Source organism: Dermochelys coriacea, chromosome 27 (genome assembly GCF_009764565.3).
Source record: "Dermochelys coriacea isolate rDerCor1 chromosome 27, rDerCor1.pri.v4, whole genome shotgun sequence".
Taxonomy (NCBI): Eukaryota; Metazoa; Chordata; order Testudines; family Dermochelyidae; genus Dermochelys; species Dermochelys coriacea.
The window spans coordinates 14,056,313-14,076,286 of NC_050094.1; the positions used below are offsets into that span (position 1 = coordinate 14,056,313).

Below are 19,974 nucleotides of genomic sequence, written 5' to 3' on the forward strand. Positions count from 1 at the left end.
AGCAAAATGTTCTCTCAGTGAATTCCTACCAGAGCTGAATCGAAAACCAGCAACCTCATGAAAGCTGAGGACTCCAGAGATGTGGGCAGGACGGATGAACTGTAGGTTCAACAAGCCTCAGTGCAATAAATACAATGCAATAGCCCCAAATGTCTCCAGGAGGGTTGGGCGGTGAGGGAGGGGGGTGTCAGTCAGTTTCTTCAGAGGTAACTGCTCCCCAGAGGCGGGCGTCTCATTCCTGTGGATCTTTACGGTTTTTGTTTCTATTACTTTATTTGAATTTTTAGTGTATTTTTTAAAAAAATAAAGCACCAGGAGCTGGATGTGAAGTTCATTTGCAAAGAAGAAGAACCCACAATTAAACTCCAATCCAGTTTTACGCCGTATAGTGGCTGCACCATGGGGAGACACTTCCCAGCCAGTCTGGGAATGGGGGTTTTGGCTACCACGGGACAGCGGGAAAGCTATACATCGTCTTTTGATAACTGTAGCTAGTACAGACTGCTGAGATCCAGCCTCTTAGCCACTGGATTAGAAGGACCTGGAAACAGGGTTAGATGCTTCTCTTTTTGAATTGCATAATGACAGGTTTCAGAGTAGCAGCCATGTTAGTCTGTATTCGCAAAAAGAAAATGAGTACTTGCGACACCTTAGAGACTAACAAATGTATTTGAACATAAGCTTTCGTGAGCTACAGCTCACTTCATCGGATGCATTCAGTGGAATATACAGTGGGGAGATTTATATACACACACAGAAAACATGAAACAATGGGTTTTATCATACACACTGTAAGGAGAGGTTTCAGAGTAGCAGCCGTGTTAGTCTGTATTCACAAAAAGAAAAGGTGGACTTGTGGAACCTTAGAGACTAACAAATTTATTTGAGCATAAGCTTTCATTGCAAGGATAGGTTCCTGGGTTGGTGGTTCTGTTGTGTGGTGTGTGGTTGCTGGTGAGTATTTGCTTCAGATTGGGGGGCTGTCTGTAAGTAAGGACTGGCCTGTCTCCCAAGATCTGCGAGAGTGATGGGGCGTCCTTCAGGATAGGTTGTAGATCCTTGATGATGCGTTGGAGAGGTTTTAGTTGGGGGCTGAAGGTGATGGCTAGTGGCGTTCTGTTATTTTCTTTGTTGGGCCTGTCCTGGAGTAGGTGACTTCTGGGTACTCTTCTGGCTCTGTCAATCTGTTTCTTCACTTCAGCAGGTGGGTATTGTAGTTGTAGGAATGCTTGATAGAGATCTTGTAGGTGTTTGTCTCTGTCTGAGGGGTTGGAGCAAATGCGGTTATATCGTAGCGCTTGGCTGTAGACAATGGATCGAGTGGTATGATCTGGATGAAAGCTAGAGGCATGTAGGTAGGAATAGCGGTCAGTAGGTTTCCGATATAGGGTGGTGTTTATGTGACCATCACTTATTAGCACCGTAGTGTCCAGGAAGTGGATCTCTTGTGTGGATTGGTCCAGGCTGAGGTTGATGGTGGGATGGAAATTGTTGAAATCATGGTGGAATTCCTCAAGGGCTTCTTTTCCATGGGTCCAGATGATGAAGATGTCATCAATGTAGCGCAAGTAGAGTAGGGGCATTAGGGGACAAGAGCTGAGGAAGCGTTGTTCTAAGTCAGCCATAAAAATGTTGGCATACTGTGGGGCCATGCGGGTACCCATCGCAGTGCCACTGATTTGAAGGTATACATTGTCCCCAAATGTGAAATAGTTATGGGTGAGGACAAAGTCACAAAGTTCAGCCACCAGGTTAGCCGTGACATTATCGGGGATACTGTTCCTGACGGCTTGTAGTCCATCTTTGTGTGGAATGTTGGTGTAGAGGCTTCAACATCCATAGTGGCCAGGATGGTGTTTTTAGGAAGATCACCGATGGATTGTAGTTTCCTCAGGAAGTCAGTGGTGTCTCGAAGATAGCTGGGAGTGCTGGTAGCGTAGGGCCTGAGGAGGGAGTCTACATAGCCAGACAATCCTGCTGTCAGGGTGCCAATGCCTGAGATGATGGGGCATCCAGGATTTCCAGGTTTATGGATCTTGGGTAGCAAATAGAATACCCCAGGTCGGAGTTCCAGGGGTGTGTCTATGCGGATTTGTTCTTGTGCTTTTTCAGGGAGTTTCTTGAGCAAATGCTGTAGTTTCTTTTGGTAACTCTCAGTGGGATCAGAGGGTCATGGCTTGTAGAAAGTGGTGTTGGAGAGCTGCCTAGTAGCCTCTTGTTCATATTCTGACCTATTCATGATGACGACAGCACCTCCTTTGTTAGCCTTTTTGATTATGATGTCCGAGTTGTTTCTGAGGTTGATTGTTTCTGAGGCATTGTGTTCTGCCCGGCTGAAGTTATGGGGCAAGTGATGCTGCTTTTCCACAATTTCAGCCCGTGCACGTCGGCGGAAGCACTCTATGTAGAAGTCCACTCCGTTGCTTCGACCTTCAGGAGGAGTCCACCCAGAATCCTTCTTTTTGTAGTGTTGGTAGGAAGGTCTCTGTGGGTTAGTATGTTGTTCAGAGGTGTGTTGGAAATATTCCTTGAGTCGGAGACTTCGAAAATAGGATTCTAGGTCACCACAGAACTGTATCATGTTTGTGGGGGTGGAGGGGCAAAAGGAGAGGCCCCGAGATAGGACAGATTCTTCTGCTGGGCTAAGAGTATAGTTGGATAGATTAACAATATTGCTGGGTGGGTTAAGGGAACCACTGTTGTGGCCCCTTGTGGCATGTAGTAGTTTAGATAGTTTAGTGTCCTTTTTCTTTTGTAGAGAAGCAAAGTGTGTGTTGTAAATGGCTTGTCTAGTTTTCGTAAAGTCCAGCCACGAGGAAGTTTGTGTGGAAGGTTGGTTCTTTATGAGAGTATCCAGTTTTGAGAGCTCATTCTTAATCTTTCCCTGTTTGCTGTAGAGGATGTTGATCAGGTGGTTCTGCAGTTTCTTTGAGAGTGTGTGGCACAAGCTGTCAGCATAGTCTGTGTGGTGTGTAGATTGTAATGGATTTTTTACCTTCAGTCCTTTCGGTATGATGTCCATCTGTTTGCATTTGGAGAGGAAGATGATGTTTGTCTGTATCTTGTTCGTGTCAACTGCTGGAAATGGCCCACCTTGATTATCACCACAAAAGGTTTTTTTTTCCTTCCCTCCCCCCCCCCAGCTGATAATAGCTCATCTTAAGTGATCACTCTCCTTACAGTTTGTATGATAAAACCCATTGTTTCATGTTCTCTGTGTGTGTATATAAATCTCCCCACTGTATTTTCCACTGAATGCATCCGATGAAGTGAGAGCTGTAGCTCACGAAAGCTTATGCTCAAATAAATTTGTTAGTCTCTAAGGTGCCACAAGTACTCCTTTTCTTTTTACTGTAAGGAGAGTGATCACTCTCATTTCCCTCATTTTCAAGGGCCACAGGCAGAGGGGGCTGGATTAATGGATGGAATGACCAACCCAGCATAAGCCTCTGCTGGTCATAAGATACTGCCCAGTGAGTTGTTTTCAGCAATGCCAAGCTGCAATTTGGAGGGCAGTAGTCTATTTATGCTGACTGCAATTATAGTTTATAAGGAGCCACTTCTGGTGTCACAGCTTGAGCAGACTGGATGCTGAGTGAGATGTGTTGTTCAGGGTGTCATGAATCACTGGCAAAGTGGTCAGAAAGCTGCTGCTTTGAGGTATTTCAACTGAGCATGTATGTAGCAATCAATTCACCCACCACTCACACAGCTACCTCTGAAGTGGAATGGGGCAGCTGCTCTGTGCCCGCAATGCTACACAACAGTTTAGGACAGGAAGTGGAGTGATTTACAGTAGAAACTCAAGTCATGAACACCTCGGGAATGGAGGTTGTTCGTAACTCTGAACAAAAAGTTATGATTATTCTTTCAAATGTTTACAGTTGAACACTGACTTAATTCAGCTTTGAAACTTTACAATGCAGAAGAAAAATGCTTTGTTTGACCATCTTAATTTAAATGAAACAAGCACAGAAAGTTCCCTTACCTTGTCAAATCTTCCTTTTTAAAACTTCCCCTTTACTTTTTAGTTTACATTTAACACAGTACTGCCCTGTATATATTGTTTTGTCTCTGCTGCTGTCTGAGTGTGTACTTCTGGCTCCAATTAAAGCGTGTGGTTGACCAATCAGTTCATAACTCTGGTGTTTGTAACTCTGTGATTCTACTGTAGACAGCTGAAATGCCATGGGGAATTTAAGTTGGTCAAAATATGATTGCCTGAAATGGAATTTAGTAAGAACAGGGCTAATGCTATATGTTTAATGAGCATTCCCCTTTTGGGGCCAGATTAGCTGAAAGACAACACCTCAGCAGTGAAGTACCCCCAGCACCATCCTATGGCAGTGTGGTCAATCCTGGCTTAAAGGGAATCAGTGACACCACTTCCTGCAGCAGCTTAGGGTACCCTGAAGATTTAACTAGAGACCCAGCAGTGCTTTGCTTGCGATCTGACAAAATCACAGCTCGAGAAGATATTAATGACCAACACCGAGGCTGCTGGACCCCATAGGTGCTTTTAAGGGTGATGAGATCAACTGTTGTTACTGGTTTTGCTGTTTAATGGTAATTGATGTGACTTCTTTAATAACAACTGTGGCTGTGTTGGAAAGTCAGCCTTGGAAGAGAGAACAAGGAATCAGTCTGCATCTCTGAATCACTATCTACCTAATGGGTTTCACATTACACCTGTCACCATCATGGTATTTGAGTAACAAAAGTAAACACTTCAGCCTCTGCTGAAATAAAATCCGGTGGGGATGGAGCTGTAAGCAGTGGAGGTTATGCTGCAGCCTACACGTCTTCTGTTCTGTTCCACAAGCCCCCTGCCTCTCCGGCTTTCAGCGTTTGTATGCTTCCAAACAGGTTCTGAAGAAAGTTTCCTGCACTGCAAGAGGGTCGAACTAGAGCCTACGAGACACAGCTCAGGGGGTATCCTTGTCCAAGCAGCGTTTGGCTACTACAAATTTTTCTGAGAGTTTTAATTGGTTGAGATTCTTGGTGCAGGATGATACCTTCCTCTGTCCTTCCTGCAGCATTGATGGAGCCATGTAGGTCCTGAGTGACAGGTTTGAGAGTAGCAGCCGTGTTAGTCTGTATTCGCAAAAAGAAAAGGAGGACTTGTGGCACCTTAGAGACTAACAAATTTATTAGAGCATAAGCTTTCGTGAGCTACAGCTCACTTCAAATGCATCCGATGAAGTGAGCTGTAGCTCACGAAAGCTTATGCTCTAATAAATTTGTTAGTCTCTAAGGTGCCACAAATCCTCTTTTTCTTTTTAAGAATATCTGAGGAACAGTGGGGGGTGGGGTGGGGGGGAGAAATACCATGGGGAAAGAGTTTTACTTTGTGTAATGACTCATCCATTCCCAGTCTCTATTCAAGCCTAAGTTAATTGTATCCAGTTTGCAAATTAATTCCAATTCAGCAGTCTCTCCTTGGAGTCTGTTTTTGAAGCTTTTTTGTTGAAGTATAGCCACTCTTAGGTCTGTGATCGAGTGACCAGAGCGATTGAAGTGTTCTCCAACTGGTTTTTGAATGTTATAATTCTTGACGTCTGATTTGTGTCCATTCATTCTTTTACGTAGAGACTGTCCAGTTTGGCCAATGTACATGGCAGAGGGGCATTGCTGGCACATGATGGCATATATCACATTGGTAGATGCGCAGGTGAAGGAGCCTCTGATAGCGTGGCTGATGAGAGACAAGGTGAGTGAGGGAATATCTTTTATTGGACCAAGGTCCGTTGATGAAAAGATATATGCTTTTGAGCTTACAGAGTTCTTCCTCTTTCATGAACAGACCTTGGCCTAATAAACAATATTACCTCACCTACCTTGTCTCTCATCTGCTTTTGGGAGCCTCAAAATTATCAGCGATGATAACAATAAACTGCTCCCACACAATCCTGGTTTTACCCATGACCTTGAGTCCCCGCCGGGTGGGTCAGCCTGCTTTGCTCGTGCTGCTCTCTGGTGCAGACGGACGCGCGGCGCGGCACGTCCCAGGCACACGTGCGTCCAGTGTGGGGTTGTGGTGTCCAGACATGCCAAACCCGCCAAAAAAACGCAGAAACGGGGCTTGGTTTTGACTGAAGTGGCTTGTGAGTTGCTTGTTGGCTAGTTTTTGGCTGGTAGCTTGTTGCTTCCTTTGTTTGATGGGCGGGGGCGGGGGAGTCAGGGGTGCAGGGCGGGCCCACCCCAGCCCCGGACTCAGGCCGGAGGGGCTCTAGCCACAGAGGGTGCTGGGGGTCTTAGGGATTGGCTTGTTCTGAAAGGGGATTCGCTTGGTTTCTGGCTGCCGGTGGACGTCGAGGGGCTTATTTACGGGGTGAAAGTTGGCAGCTGTGGCCGTGCCCTGTGGCGTGGGGCTGAGGGCCGGGGCAGGGCGATTCCCGGGGGGGCGGGGGCGGGCACTGGGGGGGTTCCCAGCTCGGGTTGGGTTCGTTCCTGGCGATTTCCTCACACGAGGTTTCCGTTAATGCCTGGCCCCTGCGGGCGGGGGGGTCCGGGGGCCCGATGGCGGGGAGGGGGGAGGACGAAGAGGGTGGGGGAGGGGCCGGGGGTCGCTGCTGGGCTCCGGAAGGGAGACAAGGCCCCGGCTCCCCTCCCCCACCCTGCGGCCCTGTCCCACGGAGGCCACGCCTGTCCCATTGCGCATGCTCCACGCCGCACTCTCCCCCCCCCAGCGCGCGTGCGCCAGGCCCCTTCCCGGGCCCCAGCGCGCACGCGCCCGGCCCCACCCCTGCCAATCAGGCCGCGGCTCCCCCTCCGTGCGCAGTGACGTGTTCCGCTCCAGGCCAATCGCAGCCCTCGCTTCCCGTGCGCGCTGGCGTCACAAGGGGCGGCTATATAAGCGGGCGGCGCCGGTCCCGCCCCCCTGATACGGTCTCGAGCTGCCACAGCGAGAGCATCACTCTCCCGAGAGAGACCCGCTCGAGCCGCCGCCGCCCTCCCTGCCCAGCCGCCGCCCGCCCGCTCCCGCCGCCGCCTCCACCGAGGGAAGGGAAGCGTATCGTATGTCCGCTATCCAGAACCTCCACTCCTTCGGTGAGGGGGCGGGGCTGGGGCGCGCGGGGGGGGCGGTTTTCCAGCGGAGGGGGGGAGGGCCGGGGGCCCGGGCCCCGCCGCTCGCGAGGGGGGGGGCGGGGCCGGGGCCTCGCGGTGGCGCAGTTTCTATTCCCCCGGATCGCTGCGTCAGCGGGAGGGGCGGGCTCTGCCGTGACCGACGCAGCCGCCGCCCAATGGCGAGCGCTGTTGCGATGGCGTCGGAATTTTTTTTTTTTTTCGGGGGCGGGGCGGCAGGGGCGCCATCCCGCGGGAAGGGCGGGGCCTGCGGGTTCTGCGCCCCCCCCCCCCCCGCGCGCTCCTCTGAGGTCACTGCCCCGTGACACGCCGCTGACGTCATGCGCCCTGCCCGCGTGGGGGGGGGCAGCGGGGCTCACGTGCGCTCTCCCCCCCAGACCCCTTTGCTGATGCAAGTAAGGGTGATGACTTGCTCCCCGGCGGCACTGAGGACTACATCCATATAAGGATCCAGCAGCGGAACGGCCGCAAAACCCTCACCACTGTCCAGGGCATCGCGGATGATTACGATAAAAAGAAACTGGTGAAGGCCTTCAAGAAGGTGGGGGCTGGCCCCGGGGGGGCGGGGTTTAGCTGGAGGGGGGGCTGCCGGGGGGGGTTACTGGGCAGTGGAGGGGGGAAGGTTTTAATGGGCAGCGGGGTGGAGGGGGGCTCCCGGGGGGGGCGGTTGCTGCCTTGCAGGGGGTGGAGAAGGTGGAATGCTTCCCAACTAATGGGGGGGGGGGGTTTGAAAGTGCTTTGAGCTGACTGGCAGGGGCACATGAGGAGGAATACTGGCCTGTAGAGCTGCTGTTAAACTGAAGTCTCCAGCCTCTGAGGCTAATAGTTACAAAGCTTTGATTTAAAAAAAAAAAAAAAATCTAAGGTCCAGGAACTGGACAAAGTCCATAGAGTTCTTATGTTTCCATGTGGCAAAATGACCTTGTATGGCGTGTGCCTGCATTATGGGACAGGTTGATACCTGGCCTGCACTGCATTTTTGCCAAAATATGGTTTCTCTACTATAGAAATTTGCTTGCAATGGTACTGTGATTGAACACCCTGAATATGGAGAAGTGATTCAGCTGCAAGGTGACCAGCGCAAGAACATATGCCAGTTCCTCATAGAGGTATGACATTCCTTTCTAGAATTTGTGCTCCAGCACTTAACAGATTGTATTCACTGCTACTTTATCAACCTTGGTATAATTTCTTTACAATTAAAGAGATGCCATTTGCTGTGGTTTAATGAGGTGTTAGTTTTGGATCTGATACTTCCTGATACCAAAAGGTAAAATAAGAATCAGAGTGTGGAGAGGTATTCAAGAAATTGCCTGCATTTTTCTCAAACTGTGTAGTGCTTATAATCTTGCATTTCTAGGGACTGTCTAGTTTTTGACAGTTGGAGCTTTGTGCTTTCTTGGTGACGGGAGCTTTGGAAACTTAGCCAGTATCTGAATGTCAGAGGTCCACCAGTTTAGTGTTCCGTAAGGCATGGTCATGTCTTTTTTTTTTTTCTTCACAGATTGGTTTGGCTAAAGACGACCAGCTGAAGGTCCATGGGTTTTAAGTGCCAGTGGGTCTCTGAGGCTTTAAGTGAGAGGACTGCCTTGCGATGAGTAAAATCCCCTTCTGTCCCTTGTCATAAGTTTAAAGCCAGCTGGATTGTGTAATGTAACCATCTGAAGTCTGCTGTTTAGTCTGGACTAGTAGTGTAACTCAGCGATGTAATAAACTGGCAAGAGCCATGCTGTCTCGTCTTGCTGTCCCTCATTTAAACCGAGGTAAATCAGGCAGTGTCCAGCCTGAAGCTAAAAATAACCAGAAGTTTGTGTTTAAGTCCAGGGACTCAACAAGTCTGTCCAGAGACTGTCTGCATCTCTCTTCAGTCCAGCTTCCTTTCCATTTAAATGGACTTTAATACTTGAGGTGCCTGCTGTGGTCCTAAATGCATGAGGCACCAAACATGAGCTGTGACACTGAATGGGGAAATGGCATCCTGTAGGCAGGGCTGCTTCTGGAGGTGTTGTGGTCTGGGCACAAACTGACTGACCAAGAAGAGTAACTGAAGAAATCTGCCTTAGGAGATACCTGGAAGATTGGCTTCTCCAAGGCTGAGTGTCTCGACCTCAGGCCAAGTCAGCTGTTGGTATCATTAAACCCAAAGATACACGGTAGAGTGCTCAAAGGAAACATTACCTTGGGTTAAACTTTTGACAAGGGATCAATTTTTGGATCATTGTAGATAGAGCTGCAGAGCTTACATGTTACTAGTAATTGCTGCCCAATGCCCTGTGAAGCAACAGATTCTTCATTTCAGTTTTAATGTTGTATGTAATGTATTTAAACCCTTATTTAAATAAAAATGGTTTTCAAAAACACCTGCCTGGTGGATTCACTTTCCTGTTTGAGCCAGAGGGTCTCTAGTTGCTGCTGTTCTAAGTTTGGGGCCATGGATACCTTATGCTAGTCAGCTAATTGGCTTGCTCTGCTGGGGCTGAGGGTGGAAAATGACCTTTGAGAGATGTGACTGACCAAAGTCTAGCTTGCTTACCTTTGTTGCATCAGCCATTGCTGTGCAAACATCTGGACAACCTTTCCTGATGAGTTGCTTGGATGAGATTTCTATGAAAAGTTAGTGAGCCCTGCTGTGGGCACTGCGTCAGCCCATACAGGATTGAGGGGGAGTTGTTACCTCTTCCGCCCTGCCCCCCTTGCTTTACCTCACAATACTTGAGTTGAAGGTCAGTATTATATGCAGCTGCCTTTCTAAGTCAAAATGTGGCAGCTGTGTTTGTAGTATTGTTAGTGTGGACAGAGGCCTGAGTAGTCAATAAGCTGATCATGCCGTGTAACTGCAGCCATGTTGGTCCCTTTCCCAGACCTGGAGAGCCATGTGGCTTGAAAGCTTCTCACCAACAGAAGTCAGACCAATAAAAGAGAATCACCCACCTTATGTTGTAAGCAGCAAAAATCTTGGGAGTTGGTTAGTGGTGGCTTGTGGGTGTGTCTAATACAGATGTGCTCAGGAATGCAGCTTGAAGCATCGCTGGAGCACAATGAGCTTTTATCTAGGGTGAGGCCCTTTTGCTCAGAGTGGGGGAAGAAGTGTTCCAGGGTCAGACATCTGCCAATACAGCACAAAAGCTACACAGGATTTACCATAGTGGACCAGAACACTACCAAGACGCCTGGCAGTTGCCTCGCACTACCCAGGAGGGATGTGTAACCCTAAAGGGGAGAGAGAAAGATGGAGGTTGTGTTGGAGGTGGCACAGTCAGCTCTACTTACCTGGAACAGGTACAATCTAAGGCAGAACTAGGAGCTGTCTGCTTTTTGCCTGACTTTCTTGTTTAAATTACACCCATGTCTTACTGGCTTCCCTGAAACAGCCCTTTGATCTCAGACCTGTTTTCCAGTGGGGCGCTCTGCCTGCTTTACAAACATCTCCTGAGAGACTTGGCTACAGTTACGCAAAGCAGCAGGGAATCTCTTACAAAAGCAGTGAGTTAGAACAATGACTTTCTGTTCTAGGGGAATGACTGTACAGGGTGTGTGCTTGGACCAGGATTGAAATAGGGGCAGGAGATCATAATTCATTTGGTTGAAGGGCTGGGATGGTCTTCACTCGGCTGCACCTGTGCACAAAATCAGTGAGATGCAATAGCCACCTTTGTGCCCTGTGCATTAATTGATGGAACAAGAAAAATATCCTCATGCTAAAGTGAACAGGTTGGGAGAGTTCTAAGTAGCAAGAACTAGTCTTAACACAGGGAATCTACTATGCAAATGAGCTTTTATGGGGTAAATTACTTATTTCTAGAGCACCTGTCATGCAACTGAGCATGGTGATTGCTCAATCCTTGCCCCACTGACATCTGGCAGTTTTGCTTGTCCTTCCTTGTGAGCTCCCGGCAATGCAGAGAGCCTAGCAAGCACTGAGAGGCTAAAGGCCTCCTGGAGCCTGGGATGAGGACACTTAATCAAGTTCAAGTAACTTTTGTGTATTAAAATATATCTAGCACCATCACTAGTGTTAAGCTGCGGCTGGGAGTTTGGTGGTATGATGAATAGAGCCCTGGTTCCCTTCCCTCTGCTACTTTGAGCTCAGTCAGTCAGATGTAGTCTGAAGAAGAGTTTGGTGTAAGCTCAGTAGCTTGTCTCACCAATGGAAGTTGATCCAACAAAAGATACAATTTCCCTTGGACTAATGTGGCTACAACAGTGCGTATTTTAACCTTCCTCCCTCGTGGGCCCTGCTTGGGGGAAGAGGATACCTGCCTAGTGGGGCTGTAAGGCTCTGTCTCCATTGGGTGCTTGGGCCCTGCTAAATACAAATGGTGGGTGCAGTTTTCCTGGGGTTGGGAAATGGGATGCACCACATGATGGAAACTTGACTGCACAAGTGTGAAATCAGGTCTCCCAGAGATATGTGGGCCCCCTTTCCTCCCCCCCCCCACAAGGTTTTTATGTGAGAGTAATGTATGGCTGCCAGACATGAACATCAGGGAAATGGCTTACTGTTACTAATAACCTCTTCTAGAGGAAAAACCACTAGGCTGGGGCCCTTCTTGACACTGCTTTCTGATCTATAAAGAAAGCATAGAAGGTCTTTTCACCTTCAGAAATTCAGGTCTTTCATGAGATGGAGAGAAGTGATCTTAAGCTTGACTGTTTAAAGCTCTGCCTTGGATCCTGGCCTCATTTATGTCAATGGGACCAGGAATTCAATTAGTTTTAACCACTAATTAATTTATGAGCAGAAAAAAGTCCTTGTGGGAGATTTGACAGCTTTCAGTTAATGAGCAAACTCTCAATGAGCATCCCTGTGCTTTCAGCAAACAAGAGGATATTTTAAAGTTAAGGAACCAATCTAGAAGGAAATATCTTTCCAGGCCTCCCACTAGTCATAAATATACAGAACGTGCATCAGCCTGTTTTTAAATTATTTTAATTATTTCCCCACAAGCCCCCTGTGGGGTTTTAAGGATTTGCTAGCCGTGCTGGCTGAAACAGACTTTTTTCCCCCAGTGGACTCTACTCAGTGCTCATAAAAGCCTGTTGTCCTCACTGTGAAGCCCTAGCAGCGATACCTTCTGGCAATGCTGGTGGAACCTGCTACCTCTTTACATCCCAGCCTGATGCAATGAGATCCTGATTCTGCTGCCGAGCTTCCCTGCTGCAAAAATCAGATACGTCAGTTAGGGCTTAGCTCCATGGGAAAGGTAGTCCAGTTATACTGGTATAATTAAACTGATAGCGATACACTGGTCTAACTCCCATGTCGATGCTCTTATTCCTGTATCAGGGGCTTTTTTGGGGGGTTTAGTTTGAACCCTTTCCCAAGTGACAGTAAGTTTCCCCTTTATCCAAGGCCTTAGTCATGGGCTCCAGTACTGCTGTTCCAACACAAGAGGGAGCCACTTGCACACCAGAAGAGATGAACTCTGGGACTTAATGTTCATGTCTGTTCTGATCCCCTACACCTGGGTCTGTGCTCTGACAACCTGTCTGGGGAGAGGGACCAGACTGGCTGCTTTTGCTACCGAGGGCCTCTGGGAACTCACCAAATGGAGACAGTACAGGTGGCCAAATATTTACTTCCCTGCTGATGAACCAAGGGGAAATAAGCATCACTCCTCAGATGCATCCAGTATCACAAGGACTTTCCAGTGATAATTGACAGAGGGGGTGACAGCAGCACTTGACTCAGATTAGCGGAAAGGCTCATTTAGCCCAGATCAGCAGCATTAGGGGCCGCTAATTGCAGAACAATTTGTTTGTTGCCTGTAGGAAATGCTCCAGGGAGCAATCGATTGGGGTGAAGCATTAGCACTTGATACCTTCCCCACCAGACAGATCCGGTTTGCCCTGGGAGCCAAGCAGGAAGGGTTTTGTTTAAAGAATGTTTGTGCTGCTCGGAGCCCGTTCTGAATGAGGCCACCTCCAGATGAGTTAGGGGGCAAGCTGTGAACCTCCCAGAATGCACCCCAGCCAGTGGCAATATCCTTGGCCATTAGCTACCCAGCAATACCTGCGTTAGACTGGCACATCAGTGGGCTTTTCTCCCTGACCTTAGTTATGGGTCAGCGCATATCTTAATGCACAGGCAGAGCCAGAGGCTGGGAGCCCAGCTTCTGTTCCCGGGGCTTCATCTCCCTGTGCTGTTCTGTGAGGATAATGATACTGCCCCACCTCAGCGGGGCCGGTGACATCTCTCATCTTAGCCTGATCCCTTTTCACAGCACCTGGCTTTGGCTGCACCCAGCTGTGCGTCTAGCACCGCAGCTGGATCTGTTTCCAGTATTCAGGTTAAATGAGCTCCAAATCCAGCTGCTGCGGACATGCTCGTTAGCAGTCCAGTTAGTGTCATGCCTTGCAAACACCATGGAAATGGGGAAACTGCTCTGAGAATTGGTAACATACCAGTCCTGGGAGCAGAGCAGAGACGTGCACCACGATAAATGCCCATTCAGAATATTGCCTCCCATGACCTGAGTCTGCCTGGAGCTTTTCTCCCTAATCCCCCCAAAGTTAACACCTCCCCCCCCTCCACCCGATCCAATTGCCAAGCCTCTAATATCCGTTTGGGGAAGGACAGCAGTTAATGCATGTGGGCAGCCCTGCCACCTGCGACCCCATGGTCTGTAACTTCTCCAGAATCCCAGGCAAGCCCTCGTCTCTTTGGCCAGGTCCCTTAAAATTGGGGAGGAGGCCCTCAAATAGCGTAGCATCGATTGTGAGGGCTAAACAGGCAAAACCAGGCCAATATTTTCCTCCTCACATGTGCTCCAGTGAGAGGCCCTGTCCCAGCGAAGTACCCCACTTAGGACAATGTGCGATCACAGCACGCGCCATGAGGGGATGAGCCTGGAGCTGAAGAGATGCTGGAGGATTGCAAAGCAACGAGTCGCGCGGCCCTGGCCTTCAGGCTGGGAATGAGCCACAAGGCCTGGCACGCCGGCTCTGAAAGGCCAATTCCCGTAATGGCTCCTTCAGCCACAGCTGGCATCTGGAGTTGAGTTATTTCTGGTGGTGAAGGGGGCTGAAGGATGCATCTCCGCAGAGGATGGGGGAGGAATTCAGGCTAAACAAAGGTTGTAGCGAAAAACAAAATCCCGCTCTGGCGGCGCAGCTCTGGGTGAAATCCTGCCCCCATTGACTTCAAAGGGGCTTTGCGCTGAGTGGCTCCAGCCTCGGCGAGTAATCGGCCCGCCCCCGCTGTCCAGCACTGCTTCCTTTGAGGGCTCAGCTTCTCCTTACGCCCGCACCAAATGAGAGGCAGGAACAGCAGCTGGCTGGAATCTTGCCCTGGACCCTGACCCACGGGAACAGCGAGGGCACGGCAGACCAGGGTGGCCCAAAGGCCTGGGGGCCGTTCCTCACCGTGGCACGTTTGGCCATGGGGGCGCTAGCAAGCAGCCGAATCGTTAGGCACAGGTGAGCACGCTTTGCAAACCCCTGGCTGTCTCCCTTTAGCGAGTTGTGTCAAGGCAGCTGGGCAGCAAGCGACTCCTCGCGTTCGGAGGCAGGTTCGTCCTGCATGTGAGCAGGGCGGGCGCCTGGCAGGGCAGGCTTGGGAAGGGAGCTCCCCCGGGTTTCACACTTAGGCCACAGACTGGGCACAATGCAGGCCTAACCTACACCCCATTGGTGTCCAGCGTGTGACGTGGGGTGTGTCAATCGCAGGCAGTTGTCTCATGGGGCCGGTGCCCACAGCCTACGGCCCCCACTTTCCCGCAGCCTCCGCAGAGCGGCCAAGGAGGGATGGGGTCCCAGAGGCTGCGCTCACTCCAGAACCAGAGGGAGGAAGGGAGCTGGGGAGCGCACACTGGGTCCCTCCCCCCCGCCCCCCCACCCCGCTCCCTTGGTGATTAAGTGCACAAGTGGCTGCACTGACCAGTGGGTGCTCTGCGGTTAGTGGGCTCCTAGCACCCACCTGGGAACAGCTCCAGGGGCTTTGCTCCGCGTCGATTCTCTAAACAGTCGCATGGCTGTAAGCGTGTGGCTCACCCATTGATTGCCAGAGTCAACAGGCCCCCGGCTACAGCCCAGGGACAAGGCTGCCTTGAGTCCTTAAAAACGACCATTTGAAAAGGTCGCTGGGGAATTAAAATCCCATCTAGGTCTGAGCCCACCCCCCCCCCGCCATCAGCTCCCAAAGGATGCTCTGCTTCACAGGGTGCCCCGCCCTGCAGCCTCCTCGCCGGCTGCCCTGTGTGCTACTGGAGGGGCTCTGGTGTGGGAGTTTCATGCCCAGCGTGGACTGAAATCACCAGGGGCAGGTGGGTTTGTCATGCTAGAAAACACTTTCCTAGTGGCATCCTGCACGGCACCCCCCCCCACCTCCCCCCCCATGGAGCGTGCACACCGGCGGGACCCATTGCTGGAGCCCCCGGACAACATGCCTGGGGTGGGGGGGGGGGCTGCAGTAACAAACCCACTTTGTTGTTCCCAGGCAGCCAAGGACACACGTGAGACTCCCCTGTGCTCGAGGGTCACATGCTTCCATTCCCGCCCTAATGGCGCTTGGCATGAAAACAAGGGGCTGTGCGAGCACCTGTCCCCATTGCATAAATCCCCCTCTTTTTGGGCCCAGCACCTAGCCCAGCCGTGGCTCGGGGTTTGACAGCAAAGGGCCCAGCTCCCTCTGCTCACCCTGCACATGCCAGGAAGCAGCCAGCCTGCTGCCACAGGGCACAGCAAACTAAACGCTGCCGTGGGTGCGCACAGCCAGACTGATGCAAGCTTGTGCCAGGGGGTGGGCAGGCGGGGGTTTGCACAAAGGTTCTGGTGCAATGCCTGGTCCCCTCCCCTTACCCACTGCTCCCCACAGTGCTCAGTGGGTAGGGGCTTCACCTCGCCAGCGCTGGGACACGCCCGGCACGTGAGCCGTGGTGCCCTGTTTCACCGGGCAGTGGCTGGAGCTCAGTGGCCACGGAAGCGCTGCCTGGCTGCGAGTGGCACTCTGGGGCTAGCCACGAGCCAGCGCATGACAGTGCTCGGCGTATTGGAGCGGATGCCTCCTGCTTTTGCCTTTGCCCAGGACGCCTGGGTCCGTGCCACTGAGTGGATGCATTACTGCACCCAGCTGAGCCAGGCCTTATGGCTCAGCTGACGCACACAGACATGGACCCCTGCGGATGGGCGTCCTGCCGCCCCTGCCGAGGGCCCTGCCCTGCGCCCAGAAGACGTGGCCTGGCTCAGCTGGGTGGGGACAGGGCACTGGGGTGGTTCCCTGTTGCAGGGTGGGGGGAGGGGTGGCCTGACTCCCCCAATTCCCTAGCCCAGCCCTGGGGTGCTTGGGGGGGGGGTTCACCTGCCTTGCCCCCTCCCCTTTGCCAGGGAGGCTGAGGCACACTGGCTGGGGAGCTGCCTTTTCCTTTAGCCGGAAAGGAGGCAGTGTGGCTCAGTGGGTACCTGGGATTAGCCATCAGGCCACCTAGGGGCGCTTCTGGCTTGGCCCCTGCTGGCAGGGTGGCCTTTGGCAGCTCGCACAGCCTATTTTCTCAGCCCTGGCTTGGCGATTTGGGGGCGGGGGGGAGCATCCAGCACAATTCCCCTCCCTCCCCCCCCCACTCATCTCGCTGGGAGGGGAGCACTTGGGCCCCACTCTAATAGCCCCTGCCTGGCCACAGCCTGATGGGCCTTTCGGGATGGACCAGCCAAGCTGCATGACGCCCCCTTCCCCATGCAGCGTGGCACATGACCTGTGACTCCCTCTGCACAGCGGGGGGGGCGGGGTTGGGGAGACCAAAGGCGGGGCTTCCACCCATGGGGGTGGAGCCTAGCCCCCTGCACCACCTTTAAAAAGCAGGGGCTTGGCCCCTGGCATGACAGAGGTGAAAATCTACCCAGTGGTGACACCCGATTCCTTCATCTGCTCGCTACTGCCAGACTCCAGCAGGTGAGAGCGCTGGGGCACCCAGTGCATGATGGGGGGGGGGGGTTCTAGTGATGGGGGGGTCTCATGGCCCTGGGGCACTTGTGCTGCTGGGCACCTTTGTGCCGCACGCTGCCTCTAGCGTCTCTTTTAGCTCACGGCCCATGTGTGCTGGCCTGGTTCCCCACCCCAGCTACTTGTGTCACTGGCTCCACTGGCAACTGGCCAGTTCCCTAGGTCTCTGGCTGGTTCAAGGCAGGGGCAAAATCCTGCTGATGGGGCAAAGGGAGGTGCTGAGCCCCCCCCCCCCAACCCTGTATGCCAGCTTGCCAGGGGCTGGCAGCTTAGCCCACAACCTGGCAACTGGCCCGTGCCTTGGTGCGGGTGAAAATGGACCAGGCATAAGCCTTTAGCTGCAAAGGCAGAGATGGGCCAGGCAGGCAGCTCGTTCCCCAGGGACCAGGGCACGCTTGGCCCCCTCTAGTGTGCTGGGGCTCCCAGTTCCTCCCTATGGCTGGCCACGGCCAGCTCCTCCCTCTGCTGCAGCCTACAACTGCCTCGAGCTCCCTTTGCCCGGTGCTGCCTTGGCCCTGGCTTGGTGTGAGCTGGTCAGCTGCGGGCACCAGCCCCTCCCGGTGCTAGTGTGTGAAGTGGGCTGGGAGGGGGCACAGACCCAGTGGGATTGCACATGTCACGCCTCAACCATGGCGTCTGGTCTTGCTCTGAAAGCTCCTGGCACTGATTCAGGGTGGGGGCGGTGGGGGGCTGCCCTGACTCTGCCTGGATTAGCCAGGGAGGGGCTCTATGCCTGGAGCAAACTCACCCCCCGCACTCTGCCCATCAGGCGTGCCTGATACCCTGCTATATTTGACCCACATATCACCAAGTGTGTGTGTCATGGAGGGGGGGGGGGGCGCTCTGACTGCCCTGGCCGGGGGAGCATGTTAAGGGGCCATCTTAGATCATTGCCAACTGTGAGGCACAAAGCGCAGGCTAGGGGCGAGCCTTGAGCTGGGCCCAAAGTGCCAGCACACACACCCCCCAGCCCAGCCACCTGTGGGCACCCTGCCCTGGGTCTTGAAGCAAGCGCTGAGCATGCCCTCAGCTGGGCGACCTGACCCGAGCTAATGAGCCCCAACCCTGCACCCACCATCCCAGCACTCTCGGGGAGGCTGCTGCGTCACGCCACTGTCCCAGCACCAGCCCCCAGCAGCCCCATCTCCTCTCTTGCAGCCATGAAGGGGAAGCTGTGCCTGTGTCTTCTGCTCACCGTCCTTGCGACCCACTGCCTCGCCAGGCCAGACACCCGCCAGCTGGGCAGCGCGCCGGGCCCTGAGGAGCTGCCACCGGGCAGCGGCGGGACTGACCCTGTCCCTGTCCGGAGAGACTTGCTTGGGGCCTTGTCTCAGGACCAGAAGCACCTCATGGCCAAATTCCTGCCCCACATCTACGCAGGTAGGAGCCTGCAATCCGGGCCCTTAAAGCCTTTTTGTAATTGCATGCCTGACCCCCTCCCGCTCCTGGCTGTTAAACCCTCTTGTATCACTCACCCTGTCCATCTCACACCCAGGGGCCCCTGGAGCCTCCACTGATGGGCAGCCACCTCTGGGGTGGGATACAGCTGCTGTTCACACACCCTGTGATAGTTTAGGGCAGGGCATGGAGGATTCCACCCCACTGCAGGGGGGGGGGGAGGTTGGCTGCCCCACCCTGCTGCTGCTGGGCTGCAGTTCAGCTCAAGAGAGCATTGCCCACGCTCGGCCATTCCCTCACTGCTGTCTTCAGTTCATCAGCGGGGTGGCGGGGGGCTAAACAGCTGACTGGGTTTCCCCCTGCCAGCCCCCCCCCAGGGCACTTTAGTGCAGGTTAGGGGGTGAAGACAGCTGGCTCTGGGCAGGGGGGGTAATCGGGGTCTCTGCTCCTGCTCCCGGCAGAGCTGGCAAACCGGGAGGGCCACTGGCATGAGGACGACGCCCTGGGCCCCCTGCACGACCGCGATTATCCCGGCTGGATGGACTTCGGGCGCAGGAGCCTGCCCGCTTCCAACGAGGCTGCCTAGAGGAGCAGCATCCTGGGCACCCTGCTGGAGGGGGCGGGGCCAACACGGCAGGCTCCGCCCTCTGTCACAGAGTTTTAAGCATCTCACACTTGATCTTATCTTCAAAGCCTTTTGCTGCTGCTCCCCAATAAAATCTGCTCCGTGTAGCCTCTGTGGTGTCTGTTCTCTCGCGCGATCAGGACACCTGGGTTCTGCTGCCTGCCATGTCCCCTCCCAGGGCTGGTGAGCGGCTTCAGGGGCTGAGGACCCAGCTGTAAAAGGCAGCTGGCAGCTGTTTGTGCCGCGTTCCCACACACCCCAGGCAGGGCACTGCCAGAGCCGCAGGGTAGCTGATGTCTAGGCCGTCAGCCCCACCTGGGTGCCCCGGGGGTTTTGCTCTCCCTATGAGCCGGATGCAACTCAACGGTGGCGCTGGGACCAAGAATTGGCTTCCACCCAGAGACTCCCCACGCTGCTTTGCTCCTGGGAGGGGATGGGGATGGGCAGCTCTCCCCCCCAGGATTAGGGTGGAGTGAGGAGGCAACAGGGGACAGCAGGTGTTTGCTGGGCTCAGCTAGCCTTGGGCAGGCTACTGCAAGAGCCCTAGGCCATCCCCCCTCCTTGGCGGAGGCCAGCTGCCCCCTGCCCCCCTCGTGGTTAATACCAAGTAAGTTAAGTTCATGTATTCTTTTGAAGCCGGTGCTTCTTTTCTCCCTCCCCCTTCTGCTCACTTTAAAAATAAAGAAGATAAATGAGATGGGAGGTTGGGAAATAGCTGCAACCAGAGAATCAACACCCCCGCCCCCACACACTTTAATTAAAAAGCCAAGGCCCAGCCTGGGGCTCCAGGCCCCTATGGGCACAGGGGGGGAGCCTGCAAAGGGGTGAGCTGGTGCCCAAGGGGCCAGGTAATGCTCTGGGTAAAGATGGGGTAGGGAAGCTGAGTGGCATCAGAGGTTCCAGCCCCAAGGGGGGCAGGTGGAGCCAG

The 19,974-nt window shown here is 53.2% G+C and overlaps 2 protein-coding genes across 4 annotated transcripts; both read left to right on the forward strand.

The window, feature by feature from the left end:
• Positions 1–6,868: 6,868 nt before the first annotated feature.
• Positions 6,869–9,444, forward strand: EIF1 (eukaryotic translation initiation factor 1). Its single transcript, XM_038385378.2, has 4 exons — positions 6,869–7,050; positions 7,464–7,627; positions 8,094–8,195; positions 8,591–9,444. Exons 1-4 carry the CDS (start codon positions 7,020–7,022, stop codon positions 8,633–8,635), a joined length of 342 nt encoding a protein of 113 aa, XP_038241306.1. The 5' UTR covers positions 6,869–7,019; the 3' UTR covers positions 8,636–9,444.
• Positions 9,445–14,090: 4,646 nt separating this feature from the next.
• LOC119848941 (gastrin/cholecystokinin-like peptide) lies at positions 14,091–19,155 on the forward strand. 3 transcript variants are annotated; one of them, XM_043503507.1, is made up of 4 exons: positions 14,091–14,505; positions 16,704–16,972; positions 18,182–18,403; positions 18,883–19,155. In XM_043503507.1, the coding sequence occupies exons 3-4, from the start codon at positions 18,184–18,186 to the stop codon at positions 19,005–19,007; spliced, it is 345 nt and encodes a 114-aa protein (XP_043359442.1). In that variant the 5' UTR covers positions 14,091–14,505; positions 16,704–16,972; positions 18,182–18,183; the 3' UTR covers positions 19,008–19,155. The 3 variants fall into 3 exon arrangements, with proteins under 3 accessions (XP_043359442.1, XP_038241305.1, XP_043359441.1); XM_038385377.2 differs by lacking the exon at positions 14,091–14,505 and having other exon boundaries at positions 16,459–16,972; XM_043503506.1 differs by lacking the exons at positions 14,091–14,505; positions 16,704–16,972 and having other exon boundaries at positions 17,430–18,403.
• Positions 19,156–19,974: the final 819 nt, after the last annotated feature.

What these genes read in the sequence shown, in the direction of transcription:
- EIF1 (XM_038385378.2), top strand. Translation starts at nt 7,020, where the DNA reads ATGTCCGCTATCCAGAACCTCCACTCCTTCG. An exon ending in CCAGAACCTCCACTCCTTCG is followed by an intron (nt 7,051 to 7,463) that starts GTGAGGGGGCGG and finishes TCTCCCCCCCAG; the next exon opens with ACCCCTTTGCTGATGCAAGT. An exon ending in TATGCCAGTTCCTCATAGAG is followed by an intron (nt 8,196 to 8,590) that starts GTATGACATTCC and finishes TTTTCTTCACAG; the next exon opens with ATTGGTTTGGCTAAAGACGA.
- LOC119848941 (XM_043503506.1), top strand. Translation starts at nt 18,076, where the DNA reads ATGAGCCCCAACCCTGCACCCACCATCCCAGCACTCTCGGGGAGGCTG. An exon ending in CCTGCCCCACATCTACGCAG is followed by an intron (nt 18,404 to 18,882) that starts GTAGGAGCCTGC and finishes TGCTCCCGGCAG; the next exon opens with AGCTGGCAAACCGGGAGGGC.